Source organism: Aquarana catesbeiana, linkage group LG04, assembly GCF_042186555.1.
Source record: "Aquarana catesbeiana isolate 2022-GZ linkage group LG04, ASM4218655v1, whole genome shotgun sequence".
Classification (NCBI taxonomy): Eukaryota; Metazoa; Chordata; class Amphibia; order Anura; family Ranidae; genus Aquarana; species Aquarana catesbeiana.
In genome coordinates, this window is record NC_133327.1 from 541,708,027 (window position 1) to 541,733,634 (window position 25,608).

Genomic DNA, 25,608 nt, shown 5'->3' on the forward strand with positions numbered 1-25,608 from the left:
CCGCATGTGCCGATGTCATCCGCACTGAAGAAACGGCCCACTTGAGCTGTTTCTTCAGTAGCTGTGCAGTGATGTCATTACAGCTCCGGCCAATCACAGCGCCGGAGCCCGTGAACCCAGAAATAACTCTGGGAGACATGTCGCTGGTCACAGTGGTGTCCGGGGACCGCTGCAACAGCTTCGGTAAGCAATTCATAATGAGCTAGTATGCGGCGCATACTAGCCCATCATGCCTTTGTCTTGCAGGTATTTTTTTCTTCATGAGTTTACAACCACTTTAAAGCAACGAAAAAAAAAAAAAAGAAAAAGAAAAAAACACACACATGAGTGTAACTATATTTGCTGTTGGGCAATGCTATGGCTCCTTCTCACAATACAAGTCTGTCAGTCGGCCAACTTGCTGAACAATGCACTTTGTGTGGCTGATATCACAACAGTAGTTAAAGAGGGAGGCAGAATATTTGCACTGAGACAGTAAAAACTCACAATGATGGCTAATCTACAAATCTCTGAAGTTAAAACAATTAAAATGTGATAGAGCTAGATTAAAAATGTGAAAGTCATATCAAAATTTACTTTAGCTCAACACTACAATTATTTTATTATATATACCTAAAATATGAGCTTAGAGAAAATACATTGTGCTTTCCCCTTAAGCAAACAACAGCTTCTTCTTGTGACTTTAAAGCTGAACTCCAGGAAAATAATTATCTTAAGTGGTTAAGACAAGCTATCCAGTAAAAGTGATCACTTTTATGATACTATGAAAAACCGCTCAGAATGTGAAGTGGTAAGAAACCCAAAAGCAAACATTTATTATATTGCAGGTTACTAATGTTTAGATGTGATGGCTGCCATTCATTTCTTTTTTAGGCTTTCTTTCTCCTATTTTAATATGGCGATCCAGCCAGTCAATTTTTGAAAAGACCAAGGTCTCTTACAGAACATATCATTTAAAGAAATGAGACAAACCATTTAACACTAGCAGAGATGTCTACAGCGATCAGCTTTTGAATATTTGTGTAACACCTTTATCCCAAAAATAAAAATAAAACCGTTTGCGGTAACCTGTAATCCAGTGGCGGCCCGTCTATAGAGGGCGCCGCTCCCCCTAAAGCTGTTCTAAAAAAGAAAAAAAAAATCACTTTAAGAGTGACCAGGCGCCGGACACACAGCGGTCTATGGGAAGTTTCCCAGCTTGCAATCAGCTGATTGCAAGCTAGGAAGCTGATTTGCCCGCGTTCAGGGCATGTCAGGGGCACAAGCTCTGCGCCCGCAAACGCTCCCACCCCCACTCATTTGTCTCTGGCTCCTGTCCTTTATTTTAATTAGCCGGGACCGGAGGACAACTAGGCAGTTCTTTTTCGGCACCACGGCGTCACTTCCAGTTTCCACTTTCAGTGTTGTTTGTGGATTCGGAGTTGAGTGTGGAGACACCAGGACCCTGTGTCAGGCGGGGAGCGGATCACTAATGCAGCGGATGGGCGCGGAGCTGACAGTGCTGAGCCCGAGCGTAGTGAACAAGAGTCCAAAAGGTGAGTGCGGGGATCGGAGGTCCTCTCTCTCTCCAGCTGAGAGAGAGTTCATCTCTCCTGTCATTCTCTCGCAGCGTAGCTCTGCTGTGCTTAGTCTGACTCCACTTGTTCTGTTTCTCTAACTTCGTGTCTCACCGCACCCCCCCCCCAAATGCTTCTCCACTCGCTCTCCCTGTCATCTATCTCCCCTCTGTCTCTGCAAAGCTGCTCCGATCCTCTGCTCTACTCAGTCCCACTGATTGTACTGGGTTAGTCTCCCATTCTCTGCAGTCCTTCACTCCTGCACTCTCCTCTTATCAAACCATCCTATCTCTCTGCCGATCCCAACGTTCCAACTGCTCAGCATATATATTATCTGCTCTCTCCCACAACACAGGAACAGCTGATCAGCTACATTCCAATGGGATGCACAATTTACTTCTACACTGTTCAGCAGCTGCCTTTTATCTTGTGCCCTATATAATGTGCTCTGCACCCATCACCATACACTCCACACCCCTCTCCTACATGTACCACCCACCGCCATACACTCCACACCCCTCTCCTACATGTACCACCCACCACTATACACTCCACACCCCTCTCCTACATGTACCACCCACCGCCATACACTCCGCGCCCCTCTCCTACATGTACCACCCACCGCCATACACTCCGCGCCCCTCTCCTACATGTACCACCCACCGCCATACACTCCGCGCCCCTCTCCTACATGTACCACCCACCGCCATACACTCCGCGCCCCTCTCCTACATGTACCACCCACCGCCATACACTCCGCGCCCCTCTCCTACATGTACCACCCACCGCCATACACTCCGTGCCCCTCTCCTACATGTACCACCCACCGCCATACATTACTGTTACCAATGAATATATGGGCATTTAAAGGAGCACCTACAATATGTAATGCATAATTTATAACAGAAAAATGGAAGGCGCTTATTGATTAGTTGCTATGGGCTAGAGTATTTTGCACATTGCTGTTTGCATTATGAAACCCCACTTGTTTGCTAACCAGTTGGGTTTAATTTAATTTTAATTACTTTAAATTTGATTTTAAAATATTTTAAAATTCTTCTTTAATTTTGAGTATGATGTTTTATAGTGACATTTTTATTTGCAGTCTTTGATGATTCTGTCACATATGATGTTAGATCATGGTTTTGTAAAGCTGTTTAACTACTTCAGCCCCAGAAGAATTTACCCTCTTCCTGATCAGAGCACTTTTTGTGATTCGGCACTGCGTCGCTTTAACGGACAATTGCGCGGTTGTGCAACGTTGTACCCAAACAAAATTGACATCCTTTTTTTTCCCCACAAATAGAGCTTTCTTTTGGTGGTATTTGATCGCCTCTGTTTTTTATTTTTTGCGCTATAAACAAAAAAAAAACGTCAATTTTGAAAAAAAGCGCATTATTTTTTATTTTTGCTATAATAAATATCCCCCAAAAATATATAAAAAAATTTTTTTTTCCTCAGTTTAGGCCGATATGTATTCTTCTACATATTCTTGGGGGAAAAAAAAAAAAAATCGCGATAAGCGTATATTGATTGGTTTGCGCAAAAGTTAGAGCGTCTACACAATAGGGGATAGATTTATAGCATTTTTATTATTATTTTTTTTTAACTAGTAATGGCGGCGATCTGTGATTAGTATCATGACTGTGACATTATGGCGGACACATCGGACAATTTTGACATGTTTTTGGGACCATTGGCATTAATACAGCGATCAATGCTATAAAATTGCATTGATTACTGTAAAAATGTCACTGGCAGTGAAGGGGTTAACACTAGGGGGCGATCGAGGGATTAACTGTGTTCCCTGGGATGCGATTCTAACTGCAGGGGGAGGGGACTGACTGGAGGAAGTGACGGATCGTTGTTCCTAGCTAATAGGAAGACACGATCTGTCACTCCTATCAGAACAGAACAGGAAGTGTGTGTTTACAAAGACTCGTCCCTGTTCTGTCTCTTCTACTCATGATCGCGACCGTCGGCCATGAGCACCATCACCCCTGCTGTGCAGCGGGTGCGCGCCTGCTATCCCGATCCCGCGAGCCAACATATAACTGCGCAGGGGAGCCAACCTGCCGCAGTATAACTGCAGCGGTTGGTGGGGAAGCGGTAAAGCAATATAGAAATTTCTTAATCTTTCATTGCACTGTTTTTTTTCTCTTGCTAAATACTCCTGACACTATGCGTGGAAGCTAGTGGAATACAGGGGACGGACTGGGTGGATTATAAAAGGGGTGGGGCTTATGAGAAGTGGAAGGGGTCAAAAGGAGGGGCGGAGTCTGGTGCCCCCATCCTAAAACTTCACCAGCCGCCACTGCTGTAATCTTCTTTAGTGCATACAGCACTTTCCTTGCCCCCCCCCCAAAGGTTAACAATGCTGCTGTCCAAGGGTGCCCCCTCTTGTGTTCCTTCATCCAGGAGGGGAAACACTAATTCATGTTGGGTTACTGGCCAGATCACCGGGTAAAAACAGAGGGGAAGAAAAATCTAAGAAAAAGAACTAATGCAGCCACTACATCAAACAGATGGTAAGCTGCAATATATTATATTTTTGGTTTTGGGTTTAGTACCGTTTTAATTTACCTGTCACATCGATCTTGGCGTAGGAGCCTAGCAGAGGAGCATGTCACCCCCTTCATCATGTGAGAGTGCTCAGGCCTACTGATTGGCTGCTAGCATTGTCACATGGAAGGTGGTCACATGCTCTCCAATATCCAAAAGCACTGGGGATTTTTTGCTGACTGAGCTAGATACAAAAGTGACAGGGGAATTGCTGTAGAGGAGAGTATCAGTGGGTCAGTCTATAAAAACATACAATGTCTCTTTAAAATGGTCATACACATTACAATCAGGCTGTGCAATCTCCTTCAGATTTAAAAATACTAAGTAATGCCTAAACAATATATTCAATTTACATCCAGTCAGGCTCTGTATAGTTCTTGGTAGATCTCCGTAGGGACATTGTACAATCAAACTTCATGATCAGCGTTACATCACAAATACATTACAGAATGCAGACATTTTGGTACCTGTAAATGGGTATCTGAGCAGAGCTTGAACATGGGACTGACTTGATTTGTAATGATAAACAAATACCAAGTACCTTTACAATAAACATAATAAAAACTAAAAGGAGATGTGTCAGAACATAAAACACTGAAGCAGTCACTACTGACTATTTTTGAGGAGCGATATTCCTTATCCTTATTTTGCTTTTTAAAGGGTCATTGACCGGGAGATGGGATGGGAATTTACTGAAGCAGCCAGAATCTAGAGCAGTTGTGCATGGCAACAAATCCGTTTCTAGCTTTCATTTTCAAAGCTTAACGTGGTTGTAAACCTCAAACATAAAATACGAACAAAGCATATCCCTCTATAGTGTGTGCTTGTCACAATCCAGAGCACTAAGTGTCATTTCTGTCTGCTGACCAATTCCTCTGCTATCAGCAGTAACTTCTGACAAGTTTTACTGATACCAAGAGAAAAAAGGGGGGCAGGGGAGGGATCTCCAGCACACAGCCTGGACTTTGAATGGATGTAGAAAAGAGAATACTGCAGATAAACAGGTACAACGTATATAGGATAATTAATTTAATCTCTGTGTATCACCTGAGGCCAGTAACTTCACTGGCTACATTTAAGGGTTTACAGCCAATTTAACTGAACAAGCTGGAGGTCGAAGCTGACTGGTCATTATTCACAGCTGATCCAGATTCCCTCTGCTCCAGTTTTAGTAAATTCCTCACACAACTAATAACATCACCCATACAGAAGCAACATGTCAGTTCTTGCAAAAGTCAGCTGCACATGCAAATAAAAAGCCAACATATACTAGGCTTCTCCCTTGCAGAGGGAGAAGTGTCATCTAGTCAGATGTGTACCCATGTACTCTGGGGCTAATTACAAAGTAACTTTCCAACATCGTCATAAATACTAAAATGATATAGATTTTCCTCTTTGCCCCCTTTTAGACGGGGAGGACTCTGTCAAGCGGATCCGCCTGCTCAGTAAAGGGATCTCTCCGCTGATCCCCACTTAGCAGGCGGATGACAGGTCAGTGTCCACTCCACTATGCAGAGCTGACACGGACACAGCCCGCTGTTCTCTGTGGGGCAGACGGATGGAAACGGACTGACTGTCAGTTTCCATTTGACTGCCATCCGATCCAATCCACCGTAATTAATGGGAATGGATCCCCATCTGTCTGTTTTGAGTGGACCAGATTGGATCGGATGCCGGTGGATGTCAGCGGACACAGCCGCTCCATAGAGAACAATGGGTGATCCGATCGGGTCTGCCTGAAAAACGGAACGATCGGTCTGCTGGTGTGAAAGGAGCCTTTATGCTAATGAAAAGTAATAAAAAACTGAGTTTCACAAGCCTTAGCAGAAAATCAAAACATAAATTACAACCCCTTTTCCTAAGACTTTTCAAAGAAGTTGCCATCGTGAAAAAAAACATATTGTTTTGTATACTGACCCGCAGCATAGTCTTCACATATTCTGCAAAGACTGTCCAGTACAATTTGTTTCCTCGAAATGTACGTCGCATGAAAAAGGCACCAGACATACGAAGCAGCTCACCAACAATTTTCATGCTCATGAAGTCTGATAATAAAAAAAAAATATATATATAGGTTACAAATCATTACACACAAAGAAAGGAACAAACTCTTCTCACTCCCAACCCCTGACTACTGCAGAAGAGAAACCCAAAAGGCAACACCTATACCCTGTGGACCTCAGATTTTTAAACAAGTCATGGGTAATTCATTAGAAATCATTGTAGAAAATTAAAGAAGGGGAAGCGAAGTGTACTTTATTCATTTGAGGCATTTGTATAACGCCAACAACTTACACAGCACTTTACATACCATACATCCACATCAGTCCCTGCCCTCAAGTAGCTTACACTTGAAGGTCCTTATTTCACATCCAAAAATTCATGCACACACATACTAGGGCCAATTTAGATGGGAGAAAATTAACCAGCATGTCTTTAGAGTAAGGGAGGAAATTGGGATTACCCAGAGGAAACCCACACAAGCACAGGAAGAGCATGCAAACTCCATGGCCGGGATTCAAACCGAGGACCCCAGTGCTACAAGGCAGAAGAGCTAACCACTAAGCCACTGCGCTGTCCATTTCTCTAAATATTTCTAGCTGCAGAGGGACCAGTAAAGTATGCAATAAGAAATGCAATCAGCAGTGCCAGTTTTAGCTTAGACTTGTGCCTCAAGTTTGTGTCTGAAACACTGGGACACAGCTGTCAAATATCCTGTATACAAAAGCCTACCACTTTATGTACACTTTTACAACTACATTAAGGCTGGGTTCACACTAGTGCGAATTGGATGCGGTTTCCCAGCAATAGCAGAAGATTTTGACTGGCTCTCTATGGAGCCAGTTCACATATCTCTGCTGCGTCTCCGATGCAAATTTGCACCAGGCCCTGTGCATATTTTGGTCCGTTTCAGGTCCGAATTCAGCCAAAAATGCGCAAATCGGACCTGAAACAGTGAACAGGGAGGCACCAGACCCCTGCCGTGAGCCGCATGCAGCTTAGATGTGAACTCGGCCTAAAGAAATCTGCAATGTAGCATGTCAGTGCTCCTGCATAAGCGTGCATTCACACCTGCAAATACGCACTGCCTCCAATTAGATGTGAGAATCCCAGTGGAGCTTCCTGCGATTAGCTGCAAGTGGCAGCCCCATTGAAAGCAATGAGAGCGCAGGCTCTCACATTAAATTGTGGCCACTCACACATTCCAGGGCCGATCACTCACATGTGATTACTGCATGAGTGATTACATGTGAGTGGCTGACCCCCCAGTTTTGTGTGCATACAGTTGTCCAGTATCTTCAATGCCCTGGAAACCACTAAAACTAAGGTGCTCTTAACCTCGACATTTACAGACTGACTCGCCCCTCTTGCTGTTGTGCCTACCTGTTGGTTACTTATTTACAGAGTGTCCTTAATGTCCTATATCTGGGGTCGGCAAGCCGTTGATAGCGGGTAGGTGACAGGTAGACCGGGTACGGATCTGCGCTGCCGACCCCTGCCTTCTCTCTGCCCTTAGCCTCCATTGCCTTCGGTCCTCCTCTTTCCCCCCACCCTTCTGCCTCCGCAGCTGTCATCAGTGAACAGCGGAGAGCGATAGGCAGCACACATCAGGACGGAGGGCAGGGGGAGGAGTTGGCCAAGTTAGCCCTTGGGTGATTGGTTGCTAGGTCCTAAGGAACAAATCACCAGCTTGTTCAAATGAAAAGTCACTCTGCTAGCTCCCTCCCCCTGTCCAGAACTGTGCTACCTCTCGGTCTCCTGTGTGCACAGGTAATGCGCGACATACGCAAGTGTTTTTTAACACTTCAAATACTAGGCACTTCACCCCCTTCCTGCCCAGGCCGATTTTCAGTTTTCAGTTGTCGCACTTTGAATGACAATTGCGCGGTCATGCAATACTGTACCCATATTAAATTTTTATCATTTTTTTTTTTTTTTTTTTAGACAAATAGAGCTTTTTTGTGGTGATAACTGGGTTTTTAATTTTTTGCTAAACAAACAAAAAAAAAGACCAAAGGTTTAAAAAAAAAAAAAAAAAAAAAAGTTTTTCTTAGTTATTGCAAATAAGTTACATAGTAGGTGAGGTTGAAAAAAGACACAAGTCCAACCTATGTGTGTGATTATGTGTCAGTATTACATTGTATATCCCTGTATGTTGCGGTCCTTAAGGTGCTTATCGAATAGTTTTTTTAAACTATCGATGCTCCCTGCCGAGACCACCACCTGTGGAAGGGAATTCCACATCCTTGCCGCTCTTACAGTAAAGAACCGTCTACATAGTTTAAGGTTAAACCTCTTTTCTTCTAATTTTAATGTGCAGCCACGTGTGTTAAACTCCCTTCTGCAAAAAGTTTTATCCCTATTGTGGGGTCACCCATTACGGAATTTATCAATTTAAATCACATCCCCTCTCAAGCGTCTCTTCTCCATAGAGAATAAGTTCAGTGCTCGCAACCTTTCTGCATAACTATTATCCTCCAGACCCTTTATTAGCTTTGTTGCCCTTCTTTGTACTCACTCCATTTCCAGTACATCCTTCCTGACTAGTGGTGCCCAGAACTGGACAGCATACTCCAGGTGAGGCCAGACCAGAGTCTTGTAGAGTGGGAGAATTATCGTTTTATCTCTGGAGTTAATCCTCTTTTTAATGCATGCCAATATTTGATTTGCTTTGTTAGCAGCAGCTTGACATTGCATGATAATGATACTGTTCTTGTTACTAAAATCTTGTATATAGTCTCTTATCATCCCCTAAGTAATTTTTCTCCTGCCGATGAGGCTGCACCGATGGGCAGCATTGGTTGTCAACACTGATGATCAGTGCCCTGATTATCTGTGTTCATGTCCCCAGTCACACTTGCTGGTTACTGGCTCTCCTCTCCTTAAGCTGACAGCGCATGAGTAAAGGAATGCTGATAACCGGTAAGTATGTTTACATTGGTGATTGGATACAGCTGATCACATGGTAAAGGGCCGCTGTGATTGGTCCCTCACTGCGATCTGTGATCAGCGGTGTCCGAAGGACACATCGATCACAGAGCATGCCATGGGCATGGTTCTGAGAGGACGTCCTCCTGGAACGGGAGAGCAGCACTGTAGTTGTCTTTCAGCTATAGCATGGTTCTGAAGTGGTTAATTATGGATCTGAACACAGCTGCATTATTTTCAATGGACTCATACAGATGCAAAAACATGAGCTGCTTTCAGTTCTGTAACATAGAATCCAAAAAATAAAAAATATAAAATGTTTGTAAGCGCATAAATTAAGTCTAAAATAAATAGGAAAAATAAATGATGTATGCATACACGTCTTTATGTGTTTGCACGTATTTATATACAAGTATTTTACTGATCGTTAGGCAGGAATTTTTCTCCTAGAAAATACATGTGCAATAACATAACTAAATTTTTTTATGGCTGTGTGAATGAAGCTTTATTCATACAGCCGTAAAAAAAAAAACAAAAACAAAAAAAAAAAAAAAAAAACGCAGATACAAGTGTTTTTTTAATTACGGATCTGAATGCAGCTGAATCGTTTTCAATAGAGACATCTGCATCTAAGATCATGCCCTTTACACACTTCTGTGAATAAACACATGTTTACACTTTTGTAAACGTGTAAATTAGATCTCATCAAAAGGGAAAAATAAAGCATCATAAAAACAAGTTATATATGCAAACAGGTCTATGCATTTAAACACATTTAAGTATTTTACGGATCATTACGCAGGAACTTTCCTCCTACAAAACACATGTAATAACATCAGTAACATTTTTACAGCCGTGTGAAGGAGGCCTTAAGGTGGAATGAATGCTTCAAAAATGATTATGCAGATAAGGACAATACTTGCCCATTCCAGCTGCAATGACAGGAAGTGCAAGGTCATAAGTGTACAATACGTAGGACATCATCAAAAAATCGATGTAGCTCCGATGACTTGGTAGAAGTACAACTGGATGCTCATGAATGGCTTGAGCCAACTGCAAACAAATAACATAAATGTAAGCAAATAGGGATTTTAAACTTGTTTTTTTTGATCTGCTAAATTACAAAGAAAATGCATATGATCTGCAATACAGTCATAATTATAAAAGTACTTTCCATAAATAAAAAGTAACATGCAACAAAAGATCTCGGTGGAGCGCGTTCTGGCAATGGAATCGTGATATGCAATGGCTTTGGTACAGGACCAGCAAGCTTTCGGTACAAAAATGATGAAATGAGTATGCAGGGGTTCATTTGTGTTGGGGTTGGTTTGGGATTTAAGTTAGGGTAGTTTAAAGGTAACTCCACTTTTGTGGGAAAAAAGATCAACAAATTAAAAAAAATAGTAATATAGCATATAAAATTGTGACACAAGTCATATTGTAATTAAATGTTATTGAAAATCACTTTTCCTTTCAACCTGCAGCTCTGTCATTTTCTGCAAAATTCAATGCAATATGGCTACCTGGAGGCACTCTGTACACAGAATGTGTACAGAACACCCCCCATAATTGTCATTTCCTGCTTGTGTGATTGGCTGATTGATTTTCCCAGAAGTCTGCACTAAAATATATATCAGATTTTGGGCATTCCCTGCAACAAAAAGCTCCAAGAAAAGGATTTTACAGGTAAGGATTTTACAGGTAAGCTGTAATAAAAATAGGATTTTTATTACAGCTTACCTGTAAAATCCTTTTCTTGGAGTACATCATGGGACACAGAGCCTTAAGTAATAACTTATTGGGTTATAGGCCACCTTCAGGTGTTGACACTGGTAACCCCAATCAAAGGAAATTTGCTCCCTATATAACCTCTTCTCCTTCCAGGAGCACATCAGTTTTTTGTAGCAAAGCAACATACTTGTATGCAAAAAGAGGGCCGGGACCTCTGTGTCCCATGATGTACTCCAAGAAAAGGATTTTACAGGTAAGCTGTAATAAAAATCCTATTTTCTTTATCGTACATCATGGGACACAGAGCCTTAAGTAATTACTTAATGGGATGTCCCATAGCAATGCCACATGAGGGGTGGGAGACACAACCCGCAGGGTACACCCAGACTTGAGGATCTTATACCGTTGCTTGCAGCACACTGCGTCCGAAGGCGATATCCTCATACCTCCTTACATGCACCTGATAACATTTTGTGAATGTATGCACTGAAGACCAAGTTGCGGCCTTACAGATCTGAGCCATGGAGGCCTGATGACGCACTGTCCAAGAAGCACTAACCGACCTGGTAGAATGCACCTTAACTTGAAACGGGGGAATCTTTCCCCTTAAATCATAAGTTTGAATTATCACTTGCCGAATCCACTTAGCAACAGTGAATTTTGACGCTGCCTGTCCTTTCTTAGGACACTCCAGCAGAATAAATAAGACATCAGTCTTACGAATCTGAGCAGTTTTCTTTAAACAGATTTTCACTGCTTTTACCACATCAAGACAATGTAGTGACTTTTCTTCCCTGGAACATGGTTTTGGAAAAAACGATGGCAGGACAATATCTTCGTTCAGGTGAAAACCTGAAATTACTTTTGGCAAAAAACCTGGACGAGGGCGTAACACCACTCTTCCACATGGGCAAGACTTGTTAGTCGAAACACGTCAGAAAAGCACCTCCTGTTTCCCACATTGCCATTTTATCTATTTTTGTGATCACTTTTATATGGTATTTTATCTTCCAATAAACCTACTTTGGTTGACCTACGCCATGTGGAGCTCCTTTTTTTTATTGTTTCCCCATGCTGGAGCTCTGATGACCACCTATAGACCATCTTCATTGCTGGACCTGTTTGGCGGCCGTTCAAGCCTTGAGGACCTCCGTTCTTAACCCACACCTACCCGTGTCGATTTGAGCTTGAGGCCTACAGGAAATCTTCTAGTTTTAGCGTCACCACTGGGGATCCAGTATCCCACAAGCCTTATAGACGCACTGCCGTATGGTACGTGCGTCCAATTGATCTGGTAAGAGTATCCACCCTTCTACCTGAATGTTTATTTCTGCTCATCCTGCCTATTTGTGTATCTTCTATTTTGGTTGAAGATTGAGGAGCAATTCCCCCCACTATTGGACACTATAATTTTGGACATTTTTCTTAAGTTCCCTTTTGTGGATGTTTTCTAAATATCACTATTTTTGAGACTCATGTATCTAATATAACCACGGTTGTTATCTGTACCCATCCCGCCTACATGATTGGGTCGGCTTGGATACATATAGATATTTTATGTTTCACTTTTAGGGCTACAAATTGGAAATGTTCTAACTCGAGCCGCAGAAACTTTTGATGAGCAGGAAATATAGGGACATGCAGATATGCATCCCTGATGTTGATTGACGCCAGAAGTTCTCTTCCTAGAAGGATAGAAACTACCGACCTGATTGTCTCCACACGAAAGGAGCGGATCTTCAGGAATTGATTTAGCTCTCTTAGATCTAGAATGGGTCTGGCATCTCCATTTGGTTTTGGTACCATGAAAAGATTTGAATAAAACCCCAGACCTTGCTCTTTTGTGGGTATCTGTTAGGGGTGCGCATCTTCACTGGCCTCAAGATTCGATTACGATTATCAAGTCAACAATTCGATTCCGCGATGCATCACGATTACAGCGCAAGTCCGCAGGTGCTCATGGTTTTCATCAAAAAAAAATTCAAGTAGTCAGGAGAACTCCATTTTTTTTATTCTATCTGTTCTTAAGAAAAAAAGAGACAGCAGAGGAGCTCCAGGCTCTCTTCCAAAATACTAAAGGAGATGGTCAGAGCCTGCGGACATGCTACAGGAGATGATCAGAGACTGCAGACATGCTACAGGAGATGATCAGAGACTGCAGACATGCTACAGGAGATGATCAGAGACTGCAGACATGCTACAGGAGATGATCAGAGACTGCAGACATGCTACAGGAGATGATCAGAGACTGCAGACATGCTACAGGAGATGATCAGAGACTGCAGACATGCTACAGGAGATGATCAGAGACTGCAGACATGCTACAGGAGATGATCAGAGACTGCAGACATGCTACAGGAGATGATCAGAGACTGCAGACATGCTACAGGAGATGATCAGAGACTGCAGACATGCTACAGGAGATGATCAGAGACTGCAGACATGCTACAGGAGATGATCAGAGACTGCAGACATGCTACAGGAGATGATCAGAGACTGCAGACATGCTACAGGAGATGATCAGAGACTGCAGACATGCTACAGGAGATGATCAGAGACTGCAGACATGCTACAGGAGATGATCAGAGACTGCGGACATGCTACAGGAGATGATCAGAGACTGCGGACATGCTACAGGAGATGATCAGAGACTGCGGACATGCTACAGGAGATGATCAGAGACTGCGGACATGCTACAGGAGATGGTCACAGACTGCGGACATGCTACAGGAGATGGTCACAGACTGCGGACATGCTACAGGAGATGGTCACAGACTGCGGACATGCTACAGGAGATGGTCACAGACTGCGGACATGCTACAGGAGATGGTCACAGACTGCGGACATGCTACAGGAGATGGTCACAGACTGCGGACATGCTACAGGAGATGGTCACAGACTGCGGACATGCTACAGGAGATGGTCACAGACTGCGGACATGCTACAGGAGATGGTCACAGACTGCGGACATGCTACAGGAGATGGTCACAGACTGCGGACATGCTACAGGAGATGGTCACAGACTGCGGACATGCTACAGGAGATGGTCACAGACTGCGGACATGCTACAGGAGATGGTCACAGACTGCGGACATGCTACAGGAGATGGTCACAGACTGCGGACATGCTACAGGAGATGGTCACAGACTGCGGACATGCTACAGGAGATGGTCACAGACTGCGGACATGCTACAGGAGATGGTCACAGACTGCGGACATGCTACAGGAGATGGTCACAGACTGCGGACATGCTACAGGAGATGGTCACAGACCGCGGACATGCTACAGGAGATGGTCACAGACCGCGGACATGCTACAGGAGATGGTCACAGACCGCGGACATGCTACAGGAGATGGTCACAGACCGCGGACATGCTACAGGAGATGGTCACAGACCGCGGACATGCTACAGGAGATGGTCACAGACCGCGGACATGCTACAGGAGATGGTCACAGACCGCGGACATGCTACAGGAGATGGTCACAGACCGCGGACATGCTACAGGAGATGGTCACAGACTGCGAACATGCTACAGGAGATGGTCACAGACTGCGGACATGCTACAGGAGATGGTCACAGACTGCGGACATGCTACAGGAGATGGTCACAGACTGCGGACATGGCACAGGAGATGGTCAGACACTGGGGACATAATACAGGAGATGGTCACAGACTGGGGACAATAATGCAGAGTTGTGGTGTGATGAAGGCACATAGAAGACAATTCTATGTTATGGACTTGTGTCACAGCGCCCCCCCTCCCCCTCTGTACTTACATGCTGCTCTGCCGGTGCTGGTGGCAGCCTGTAATGAGCAGGGCGATCTGCCTGCTCACCATCTCCCCCCGATCTCCATTCGTGCGGCCGGTGTTCCGCCGGTTGTCACATCTCAGGTCAGCAGTGAATTCTCCCGGGAGAGCACTCCGTGCATAAAGCTGTTATTAGTGTGTGTATATTCCGGTCATGTGACTCTCAGCCGCGCCTCCCTCCTCTCACGTCTCTCCTGATGTCAGCCCCGCCCGCCTCTCTTCTGACCTGATAGCTCCAGTCAGTGGGCGGAGCTGACATCAGGAGAGACTGAGAGGAGGGAGGCGTGGCTGAGAGTCACATGACCGGAATATACACACACTAATAACAGCTTTATGCACGGAGCGCTCTCCCGGGAGGGGGCGGGGCCAGACATTGATTTTTCGGGTCGCATGCATCGATGCCGCATCGGGGACACCCAAATCGCGATGCATCGATGCTGCGATTAATTTCAGCAGCCCTAGTATCTGTATGATCACCCCTTGAGATTTTAATCGGTCTAGTGCCTGAAACAGAGACAGTTTTTTCTCTAGATCTTTGGGAACGCTTGACCTCAGGAAGCGAGACCGTGAAAAGTCCCGAAATTCCAGCTTGTACCCCAGCGTTACCGTGGAGATGACCCATCTGTCCTGAATTTCCTTTTTCCAGACTTCTGAAATTTGCAGAATTTTTCCACCAACCTTGGCGAAGGGGGTTTGCCTCTTCATGATGAGGCTTTAGGATTCTGCAGATTTCCTACCCCAGGATTTCTTTTGAGCCTGGGTCTGACCCTGAGGTCTTCCTCTAGAGTCTGACGGCGAAGGCCGTCGCCACTGCTTAGAGGTGGAAGCCCCTGGCACAGGGGAAAGGGCCTGTTTAAATGAAGGGCGTTTATATTTTCTTTTGACTGGTAAAAAAATACTTTTCCCAGCAAAAATTGTCTTGATATATTTATCCAAGTCTTCTCCAAACAGTCGCTCCCCAAGAAAAGGGAACCCAGTTAGGAGGTTTTTACAAGGTGTTTCAGCTGACCAATTTTTCAACCACAGGATTCTGCGCATATGTACAAGCATAAGCGTAAGGTGGGTGCCTGGTGAATAGAGTCTTTAATGGCATCATAATGCCTTAGGTAGTTCAGCCAAATCCCGAGCTTGTTGTGTAGGAAGCTCTCTAAGGGCCTGTTTAAATTGGTCCTTTAGGGATTGGTAGACGCCTATCACGGTGACTGCGGGCTGAATGACGGCACCTGCTATGGAAAAAGCAGATTTTAGCAGTGATTCCAACTTCTTATCTGTTGGATCCTTAAGCATCTGTGCATTATCTACAGGACAAGTTAAGTTATTATTCACATTGGAAATCGTAGCGTCAACTGCTGGTACTTTCCATTCTTTTGGAGAATTTCTCCTCCAGAGGATAGAGAATTGAAAACCTCTTAGGAGGGAGAAAATGTTTATCCAGTTTATCCCATTCTGAAAAAATAAGCAGTTTAAGTAAATGCATGTGCAGGAAAAGCTGAGTTAGACTTACCGGTAACTCCTTTTCTGAGAGTCTTCCAGGACAGCCCATGAGACCTTGGGCTCCTCCTACCAGGACAGGAAACACGTCACCCCCACCAGATAAAAGGGCGGTCCTCCAGGCCCATGTCAGTCTTCTCAAGAACCGTAGGACCCTGCAAAACATATGCATAATATACATAACTTCAGACAGAACCAGGTGGGAATCCGGCTGTCCTGGAAGACTCTCAGAAAAGGAGTTACCGGTAAGTCTAACTCAGCTTTTCTCCAAGCGTCTTTCAGGACAGCCCATGAGACGATGAGCCAGAACTTACCAGTCTAGGGAGGGACAACTGCCTGAAGGACCTTACGACCAAACGCCTGCTCCTGAGCCGATAGGAGATCCAGGCGATAATGTTTATTGAAGGTCGAGTAACTGAACCATGTGGCAGCCCTGCAAATTTGTTCTAGTGAAGGACCAGCCCTCTCAGCCCAAGACGTAGACAAGGCTCTAGTTGAGTGCGCAGTAACAAAAGGTGTAGGAACCTCCCTAATTTTGTAAGCTACAGAGATGGTTTGCTTTATCCATCTAGCCAACGTGGCTTTAGATGCACTATTCCCCTTGTGAACTCCAGAAAAGAGGACAAATAAGGCATCAGTTTTCCTAAAGGTCTTGGTGACCTCAAGATAGACTAAGAGAATCCTTCTTACATCTAGAAAACTAAATTTTCTTTCTAGGTCGCCCTGTGGCAAACTACAAAAGGTTGGCAGTACAATGTCCTGAGATCGGTGGACTGTACTTGCCACCTTGGGCAAAAAACCTGGATCGGTTCGTAAAACAACTCGATCCTCAAAAATCGTGAGGAAGGGCTCCCTTACTGATAGGGCCTGCAACTCACTTACCCTACGAGCTGAGGTAACAGCTATAAGGAACACAGTCTTTAATGTAAGTAACTTAACTGAAATACTTCCCAGAGGCTCAAACGGAAATTCCACCAGAGTTTGAAGTACTAGGGACAGGTCCCGAGTTGGACAACTTCTCAACACTACTGGTCTGGCCCTAGAGATATATTTGAAAAATCTGGCTATAGTGGGATTTTCCAGGAGAGAAAACTGGAGGAACACACTAATAGCTGCCGCCTGTACCTTTAAGGTACTAACTGAAAGACCTTTGTTGACACCCTCTTGGAAAAATTCCAAAATAGATGGAATATCATGGGTTAATCTTTCATTTTCAGATAACCATGAGTTAAACCTTTTCCAAACTTTGGAATATATGGCTCTAGTAACCGGCTTCCTGCAATTAACAAGAGTTTTGACTACCTTGTCAGAGAACCCCTGGGCGCTCAGTATCTTTTCTTCAGATACCAGGCCGTCAAGTTTAAGGAAACCACCTGAGGGTGTGATACTGGACCCTGCAATAATAAGTCTTCCCTCTTCGGAAGACTCCGCGGAGGCTCTGAAATCAGAGACTGTAGCAGGGAAAACCATGGCCTCTTGGGCCAAAATGGGGCAATTAGAATCAGATCCGTCTCTTCTAGCAAAAACTTCCGGAGGACTTCTGGAATCAGTCTGATTGGCGGGAAGGCATAACATAGGCCTGGAGCCACGGGTTTGACAGAGCATCGCTCCCCAAGGCTTGGTCTGCCGGGTTCATGTAAAAGAATATCTCTGTCTTGCGGTTGTTTCGGTTTGCGAACAAATCCGCTACGGGATAACCCCATTTCTTGGTGAGGTCTGCAAAGACTTCGGGATGAAGGGACCAGTTGTCTCGGTCTATCCTGTGACAGCTGAGATAATCTGCCAGGCAACTGTTTGTCCCCTTCAGGTGCACAGGAGAAATGGAAGCTAGATTCCCCTCTGCCCAAGAAAGAATCTAGTGGGCAATGGACTGAAGCACCTGGCTTCTCATGCCTCCGTGCTTGTTGATATATGCGACTGTCGCGATATTGTCTGACAGAATTTGGAGGTTGTGACCTCTGATCTCCATCTGAAAAGACGGCAAGGCTCTCTGGACTGCAAGCAGCTCTTTGATTGGATGAGGCCCTTGCCTCCCTCGAGGACCACTCTCCCTGTGCTACTGCATTGCTGAGGTGGGCCCCCCATCCCCAGGAACTCGCATCCGTGGTAATTCTTCGGGATATGGGAAAGGACCATGGGAGACTTCCTGCTAGGTGCTGGCCAGCTCTCCACCACCCACAGGCTTCTTTTTATCCTGGCGGGAAGCCAGATCCTTGACTCCAGGGACCTTACGTCCCCGTCCCAGTTTCTTAATAGAAACATTTGTAACGGACGCTGACGGAGTCTCGCCCATGGTACCGCAGGAAAACATGAGGTCATAAGACCCACTGCCCTCGACACCTGTCTCAGAGAGACCGACTGGTTGGTCTGCAATGCTGACCTAGTTTGGAACACTTTGGTAATCTGATCCTGAGGAAGAATAACTCTTTGGTTCACTGAGCAAAAATCGTAACCCAGATAAGTTACTTTCTGGGCCGGGATCAAGGACGATTTTTCTTTGTTTATCAGCCAGCCTAGGGACTGTAAAAAGTCCTGTACAGACTGGAGATCCTCCAACAGCCTCTGGTATGTCTTTGCTACTATCAGGAGGTCATCCAAATAAGGGATAACAGTTATCGCCTTTAATCTCAGTGGCGCCAGCGCTTCCCCCAACACCTTCGTAAAGATGTGTGGGGCTGTAGAAAGACAGAAAGGGAGGGCTTGAAATTGAAAATGTTGGGTTCCCATACTCGTCTTCACTGCCAATCTCAAAAACTTTTGGAAGGCTGGATGGATAGGGATATGAAGATAGGCATCCCTTAAGTACAACGTGGCCATAAAGCAGTTTGGGTATAGTAGGTTTTTGATTGTAAAAACCGTCTCCATACGGAAATGCTTGTATCTGATGGACTTGTTTAAGGTTCGGAGATTCAGGATAAGTCGAAACTTTCCCGATGGCGTTCTGATGGTTGGTGAACAAACTCCAGCCTGTACCCGTTGGTCACTAGGTCCAGGATGAAGGGGCTTGAAGTGACTGCTGCCCACTGTGGGATGAAGGCCCTCAATCTTCCTCCCACCGGGGAACACAAGTCACTGTGGCTTGGCGGGCTGTTGAGGAGGGTTAAACAGCACTCCCCCTTTGCCTCTGCCTTTGTGCCCAGTCCAATGTTTTTTCAGCCTGCTGTCCTTTTCTTTAGGACTCTGTTGCCTGCCTTGGCCACGAAAAAATTTTTCTGGCTGTCGGGATTCTCTTTCTCTGGAAACGCCTTTTTCTTATCAGCCGTGCATTCCAGAGCCTCCTGCAGTCCTGGGCCAAATAAATGATCGCCTGTTAAGGGAAGCCCACAAAGGCGTAATTTGGAGGCTGGGTCCCCTGACCAGGTTTTAAGCCAGATGCTTCTCCTGGCCGAGTTCACTAAAGCCGAAGTCCTGGCCGACATTCTTACCGACTCTGCGGAAGAATCTGCCAAAAAACCTACAGCCTGAAAGAGGAGAGGAAAGAACTTCAAAATCTGCTCTCTCTCGAGGTACCCACTGACAGGTGTGACTGAATCTGAGTCAACCAAACCTCCAGATTCCTGGCCACACAAGTGGAGGCTAGAGCTGGTTTTTAGGTTCCCAACCGCTGAGTCCCAGGCTCTGTGGAGAAGGATATCCCCCCTCTTGTCCATCGGATCCTTAAGCGTGCCCATATCATCGAACGCTAGGTCCGAATTTTTTGAAACCTTTGAAAGAGGTGCGTCCAGCTTCCGTTTTTTATTCCATGGCTGCGCAGTGTCCTCATCAAAAGGGAACCTTCTTTTTAGGTTACTAGAGAAGAATGGTTTTCTCTCCGGGTTATCCCATTCCAGTTTAACAGTATCAACCAATGAACTATGGACTGGAAAAACTCTAGGTTTTTTCTTATGCAATCCCTTATACATAAGATCATGTCTGGATAACTGAACCTCCTCCTCTTTCAATTCAAAGGTGGTATAGATAGCCTTTAACAAGTCATCCACATCCTCTACAGATAACTTAAATCTCGAGCCTCGAGTGGATTCTCTATCCCTGGGCTCTATATCTGACCCCTTCAGGGGAAGAACGGGTAGATCTGACCTCAGCCTCAGAGTCTTCACTCTCTGCCTGCTGCGGAGTGCTGACTGAAGCTCTCTGTGTGGATGGACCCTCTACTGGGGTCTGGAGCTTGTCAATAAGTGTTCTAAAAGAACTAAAGGTGGACGCAAGCTCGTCCCTAACAGAGGTTAGCATTTTCTGACAAGAGGTTACCGGGTCATCCTTTACAAGGCCATCTATACAGCTGCGACAAAACGGCTTTGCTCCACGAGGAGCTCAATTTGATTGCGCACACCGCACATTTCTTTTTAGGTGGCTGCGCTTGAGTCTTGTGTCTTGGTCTGTAAGACAAAAAGATAAGTGACCCCTAATGAGACTCACAGCCACCCCACCACTCCAACTCACCATGTGCAGGAGGGAGGAAATGTGTCCCCTTAACCCACTACTACAGAGAGGGGAGAGGGAGGGAACACTCACAGGGAGAGCAAGATAGTGACATAACACTTCAGGCTTACCTGTGAGGTGCTGGTGTTGGGCGCATCGACTGCCTGTGTAGGAACTGCAGATTGATCCATCTTGCCCCTTTCTGGCTTTCCACAGCCTGGCTGCTTTCACCAGAAGACACCAGCGGCCAGTGTCTCCTGTTCGCGCCGTTTAAGGAGACTGGAAGCGGTGTCTCCGGCGCCCGGCGATGATGTCATATGCCCCGGAAGTGACCTGCTCTCAGTACTTCCTGTGGGCCAGCTTGGAGCGCAGAAGCCCTGCCCACTACTTGAGCTCCGCAGCTTCCTGCTTCTCCTCACACAACTAGCCACGCTGCCTGTGAGGAGAGGTACCGCTGCTTTCCTAAGAACAGCGCTATGGGAGCTGACACCATGCCGGTCCTGGCCCTCTCCAGGCACTGAGACACAGGAGACCGCAGCACAGCCAACCTCTCCAGCGGAGTGCTGCTACTGGCAGAGGAGAGGTTAGTGAAATGTTCCAAATAGCCCTATAGAGCCCTTGCTCATGAGACCTAGGAATCAGGCTCCAGGAACATGTTACCCCCCGTCCAGAGGAAACACAAATAACTGACATGTGCCTGGAGGACCGCCCTTTTATCTGGTGGGTGTGACGTGTTTCCTGTCCTGGTAGGAGGAGCCCAAGGTCTCATGGGCTGTCCTGGAAGACGCTTGGAGAAACGCATGCAAAGGATGTGAAGGTTTTAAAGAACCTAAAGGAAGAAACCAAGTTTTCATGAGACTCTGTCAGAGGCAGCATGAAAATGGAATGAACCATTTCTGTAAGAGATTGTATCAGCAATTTTTCAGATTGAGAAGCTGAAAAAGGTTCATCTACCGTTGTTTCCTCAGCAGAAGAATCATCGGTTTGTTTCTCTTCCTGATCGATTGAGGGTAAAACCTCATCGTGTACCCACTGTTGCCCTTGCAAAGCTGAAGCGGGGGAAGGGGACCTAGTACGCTTCCTATCCATTTGAATGGAGGATGCGATTAAAAAGCCGCTAATCTTTCTTCCAGACCCTGGAGGGAGGAGGAAACAGCATCTTTATTCACGTATACAGATGCTGAGATGGCGAGAGAGTGTGAGAGTGAGAGGCAGCTGCACCATCAACTTGCCCCAATGGCTCACCCTGGCTTGCCATAATTGGTAATTTAGGCGAGAATAACAGCATGGAAATACAGCTGGAAATCCCAATGCCTGGGGGTGAAACCTATACTCTTTTGGCTTTTGTGGGGTGTTTTTTGGCAGGCATAGTCCGAAGTACAAAAAAACAGATCGCTGAAAATAGTCATGACTTTTTAAAGCTGCTATAAAAGTTCAGCCTAGTGCTGGAAAGAGAGTGTCGTTCCTGTATCAGGAATGCCAGTTTTGCAACCCATACGTGTCCCACAGCTCGTGTGTCCCTGTGTGTAGGCAGCTTGTTTCCTCCTCATCAGCAGAGGAAAGACTGACACAGCTGTATAATTATCTGCCATTAGCCTGCCGTGCGTCCTCGTGGATCTTTCACGGCACCTGCGAAAAAATTCTGCCCCCTTTTTTATTGAAAAAGTTTCCAGCGCCAGAGCGCGGCGTTTTTTTGGGTCCCAGACCCAACGGGGGGGGGGGTGGCGGCAGAGCCTCCTGCAGCGAAACACAGACATGTGAAAAAAATACAGCCACAGAGACAGACCTCTAGCGGTAAAATAGCAGGACCTTCTGCATCCCACACAGCGGGGGGGAGGATATTTAAGGGGGGTGCAGCGCTGTCCCCCTAACCCTCTGGTCCCATCAGGGAAAGAAAAAAAGACATTTTTTGCAGATTTTTTACTTTGCAAAAATCTTCTTCCAGACGCTGAGCAGCCAGACACTGAACTGAGCAAACAGTGAGACAACAGGTATGTGCATAGACTCCATCTAGTGGAGATTTTAAGGCATGACAACATCTTTTCCTTAAATGAAAGAAAATGCATAGATGATTTTTACAAGTTTTCTTCCCTTACCTTGTCCTCGCCGCAGGATTTTGCTGAATCAACAGAAAATCCAACTTTCACCCATCACGGCGGGTTACGTTTAGCAAACCTTCAAGGACTGGGTCCATAAGAACGGGGTCCAATTGCCTTGGGCCTTGTATAAGTACCCCATCAGGAAGCTTGAGGTAATGTAACAAGACCTAAGCCCTGGGGCCCAGCCCTACAAAGAGAGGCATTACAGGCAAAACCTCGTGCCCTGGATACGATGTCCCAGGTACCATCCACTTTAGGCCTCAGTGGCACTTTTGGATGGATCTGGCTTCTTTTTATGGAGGAATTTAAATCCAGTATGGATCCCTCCTGGAGCTCCTCAGAGCACTTCTTCACTCGTGACCAACACCTTAGACACTGGCAAAAAAACTGATGTGCTCCTGGAAGGAGGAGGGGTTATATAGGGAGTAAACTTCCTTTGATTTGGGTTACCAGTGTCAACACCTGAAGGTGGCCTTTAACCCATTAAGTAATTACTTAAGGCTCTGTGTCCCATGATGTATGATAAAGAAATGTCATTTTTGGCGAGATACTCCCAAAAGGAAATCATGTCTAACGCAGGGTTGAATGGACTTAAATCACAATTTAAAATCATAATTTTTTTTTTTATCCAAAATTAAATCATCATTTTTAAAGAGCAACTGTCATCTCTGTCCCACAGAGGCTCCTTCTCTGACCCGCTGTAGACTCACAGACAGTCCCATTTTATTGGGACAGCTGGTGATGCGGCAGTGACAACAAGGTGAGGGACATGTGGCAGCAGGTGAGTGGATGCCCGCTAACAGGCGCTGCCATGATGGATCTGAAATGACAGGTGCTCTTTTAAATGTAAGGACTCATTCTTGCTGGTAGTCAGAATCTTTAATATTTGCAAACACAATTTATGTTTCCTATTTAGAATTAAAAGCTGTCAGATTAGTAAAACAGTGATATCAGAACCGATTCAATCATATAGTCTGTAGTGTACATAGATGTGCAAAACAATGGGATAAAGGAATATTCCTGAACTTTGTTTTATCTCATAGTTACTGCGAAATTGTGTGAATGCATCAATGCAGTGCATGTAATCACAGCTTGCAGAGCATGGATTCATTGAATGAATTTACCAAAAATGTAAATAATGCAGAACATACAGCCTCATGCTAGATAACTAAGCTCCATTTATTAATGCATCTTACATAGAAAATTATCTTTAGATAGATTTTTACCAAAAGCATTTTATTAAAATACATTTGATAAAAATAAAAAAAATCAGATTTAAATAAAATTTTAAAAAAATCAGATTTTTTAAAAAACCATCATTGATTTTTATCAACCCTGGTCTAACGGGATGCAGACCCTGCCACTTTCCTCAGAGCCCTGCAGGTGCAGCAGCTGATTGAGAATTATAAAACCACTCCCACATGGTCACAGACAAACAAACCGCTATTCCTTCAGAATAACAAAAGGGTAGGAATCTGCAACAAAGTCTGTTAAAATCTCTGCAATGTACATAGATCACCCAGAGGGGAGTGTTTTTTACTCAACAAAAGTAGAGCTACTCTTTAAGGCTGGGAACACACAGGCGATTTTCTTCCAAATCAAATGCGATTTTTGACTCCTCTATGTCATATGACAAGAGGATAAAAATCAGAAAAATACCACGCTAGAGCACTACATGAATAAAGAAAAGCTGCAACACAAACCATCAAATATCCGTATGGTGTAAATAAAATAATAAAAACATTTTTTTAAATTGTTGCGCTAAACATGAGAAATCACAATTGAAGTGACATAAAATGCAAATACAAATTAATATTAGAAAAGTGAGCATTCAGAAATTGTCCATAAGCACAGATAAATAAGTGTAACAAAAATTGAAAATGAATACAAAAAAAGAAAATATTGATGAATGGATGAAAGGATGAAAAAGTGAACAATTAAGTCCAATGAAAATGATAAGTTCCAAAGACCATCCACCTTCACCGAGAGGGAGGGACGAGGGAGGAAGAGAGAGGGTCTCAATCAGAAGAGAGGGAGCTCTAAGTGGGAACCCTTACCAGAACAGGTGGACCCCCTCAAGACCTCAAGTGAGGTCTGATACGCAGGCACATTACGCCCTCTGCGGGGACTGAGGGACTGATGGGTTTCTGACACCTTTGAGATCCTTCTATAACGAGCAGGAATCACTTCAGCGACATACTGTAAAGAACAAGCAGAGACTCTAATCTGGAAACATACACTTAGACTCAAAGCCGCAAGGGTAGAAGAGAGAAGGACTCCAATCGTGAAGTAACGTTTAAAAAGGGAAGCCTTTAATGCTTGTAAAAACAAGCGGTAACAACCGCAATGTAACAAATACAAATAAAACAGCCGGCAAGCTAAAAAAACAGACAAACACCCGTGTTCCGGGGTCACATGTGGCGTGATGGCATCAGCGCATAGCACCGCCTTACATGTTTGGTAATACCTTACGTCTTCCTGGGGCACGGGCGATGCGCTGATCCATCACTTTTATATCACACAACTGCAACCAAGCCCCGTGTTCGTCTAGGCGCCATATTGTGACTCATAGAACTACGGCGCTATGCGCTGACGCCATCACGCCACATGTGACCCCGGAACACGGGTGTTTGTCTATTTTTTAGCTTGCAGGCTGTATTATTTGTATTTGTTACATTGCAGTTGTTACCGCTTGTTTTTACTTACTTCACGATTGGAGTCCTTCTCTAATACACTTGCGGCTTTGAGTCTAAGTGTATGTTTCCAGATTGGAGTCTCTGCTTGTTCTTTACCGTATCTCGCTGAAGTGATTCCTGCTCGTAATTGGAGGATCTCGGAGGTGTCGGAAACCCAACAGTCCCCGCAGAGAGCCTGTGTATCAGACCTTGCTCTTGAGGGGGTCCACCTGTTCTGGTAAGGGTTCCCACTTACAGAGCTCCCTCTCTTCAGATTGAGACCCTCTCTCTTCCTCCCTCGTCCCTCCCTCTCGGTGAAGGTGGATAGTCTTTGGAA

The 25,608-nt window shown here is 45.0% G+C and overlaps 1 protein-coding gene across 1 annotated transcript in view; it reads right to left on the reverse strand.

Moving 5' to 3' along the window:
- GNPAT (glyceronephosphate O-acyltransferase) overlaps positions 1–25,608 on the reverse strand; it is a 76,076-nt gene that overhangs the window by 42,002 nt on the left and 8,466 nt on the right. The window contains exons 4-5 of the mRNA XM_073627883.1: positions 9,971–10,100; positions 6,036–6,163 (exon numbers count right to left, since the gene is read on the reverse strand). Coding sequence (XP_073483984.1) covers positions 6,036–6,163; positions 9,971–10,100 — 258 coding nt within the window. The remainder of the gene's footprint in view (positions 1–6,035; positions 6,164–9,970; positions 10,101–25,608) is intronic.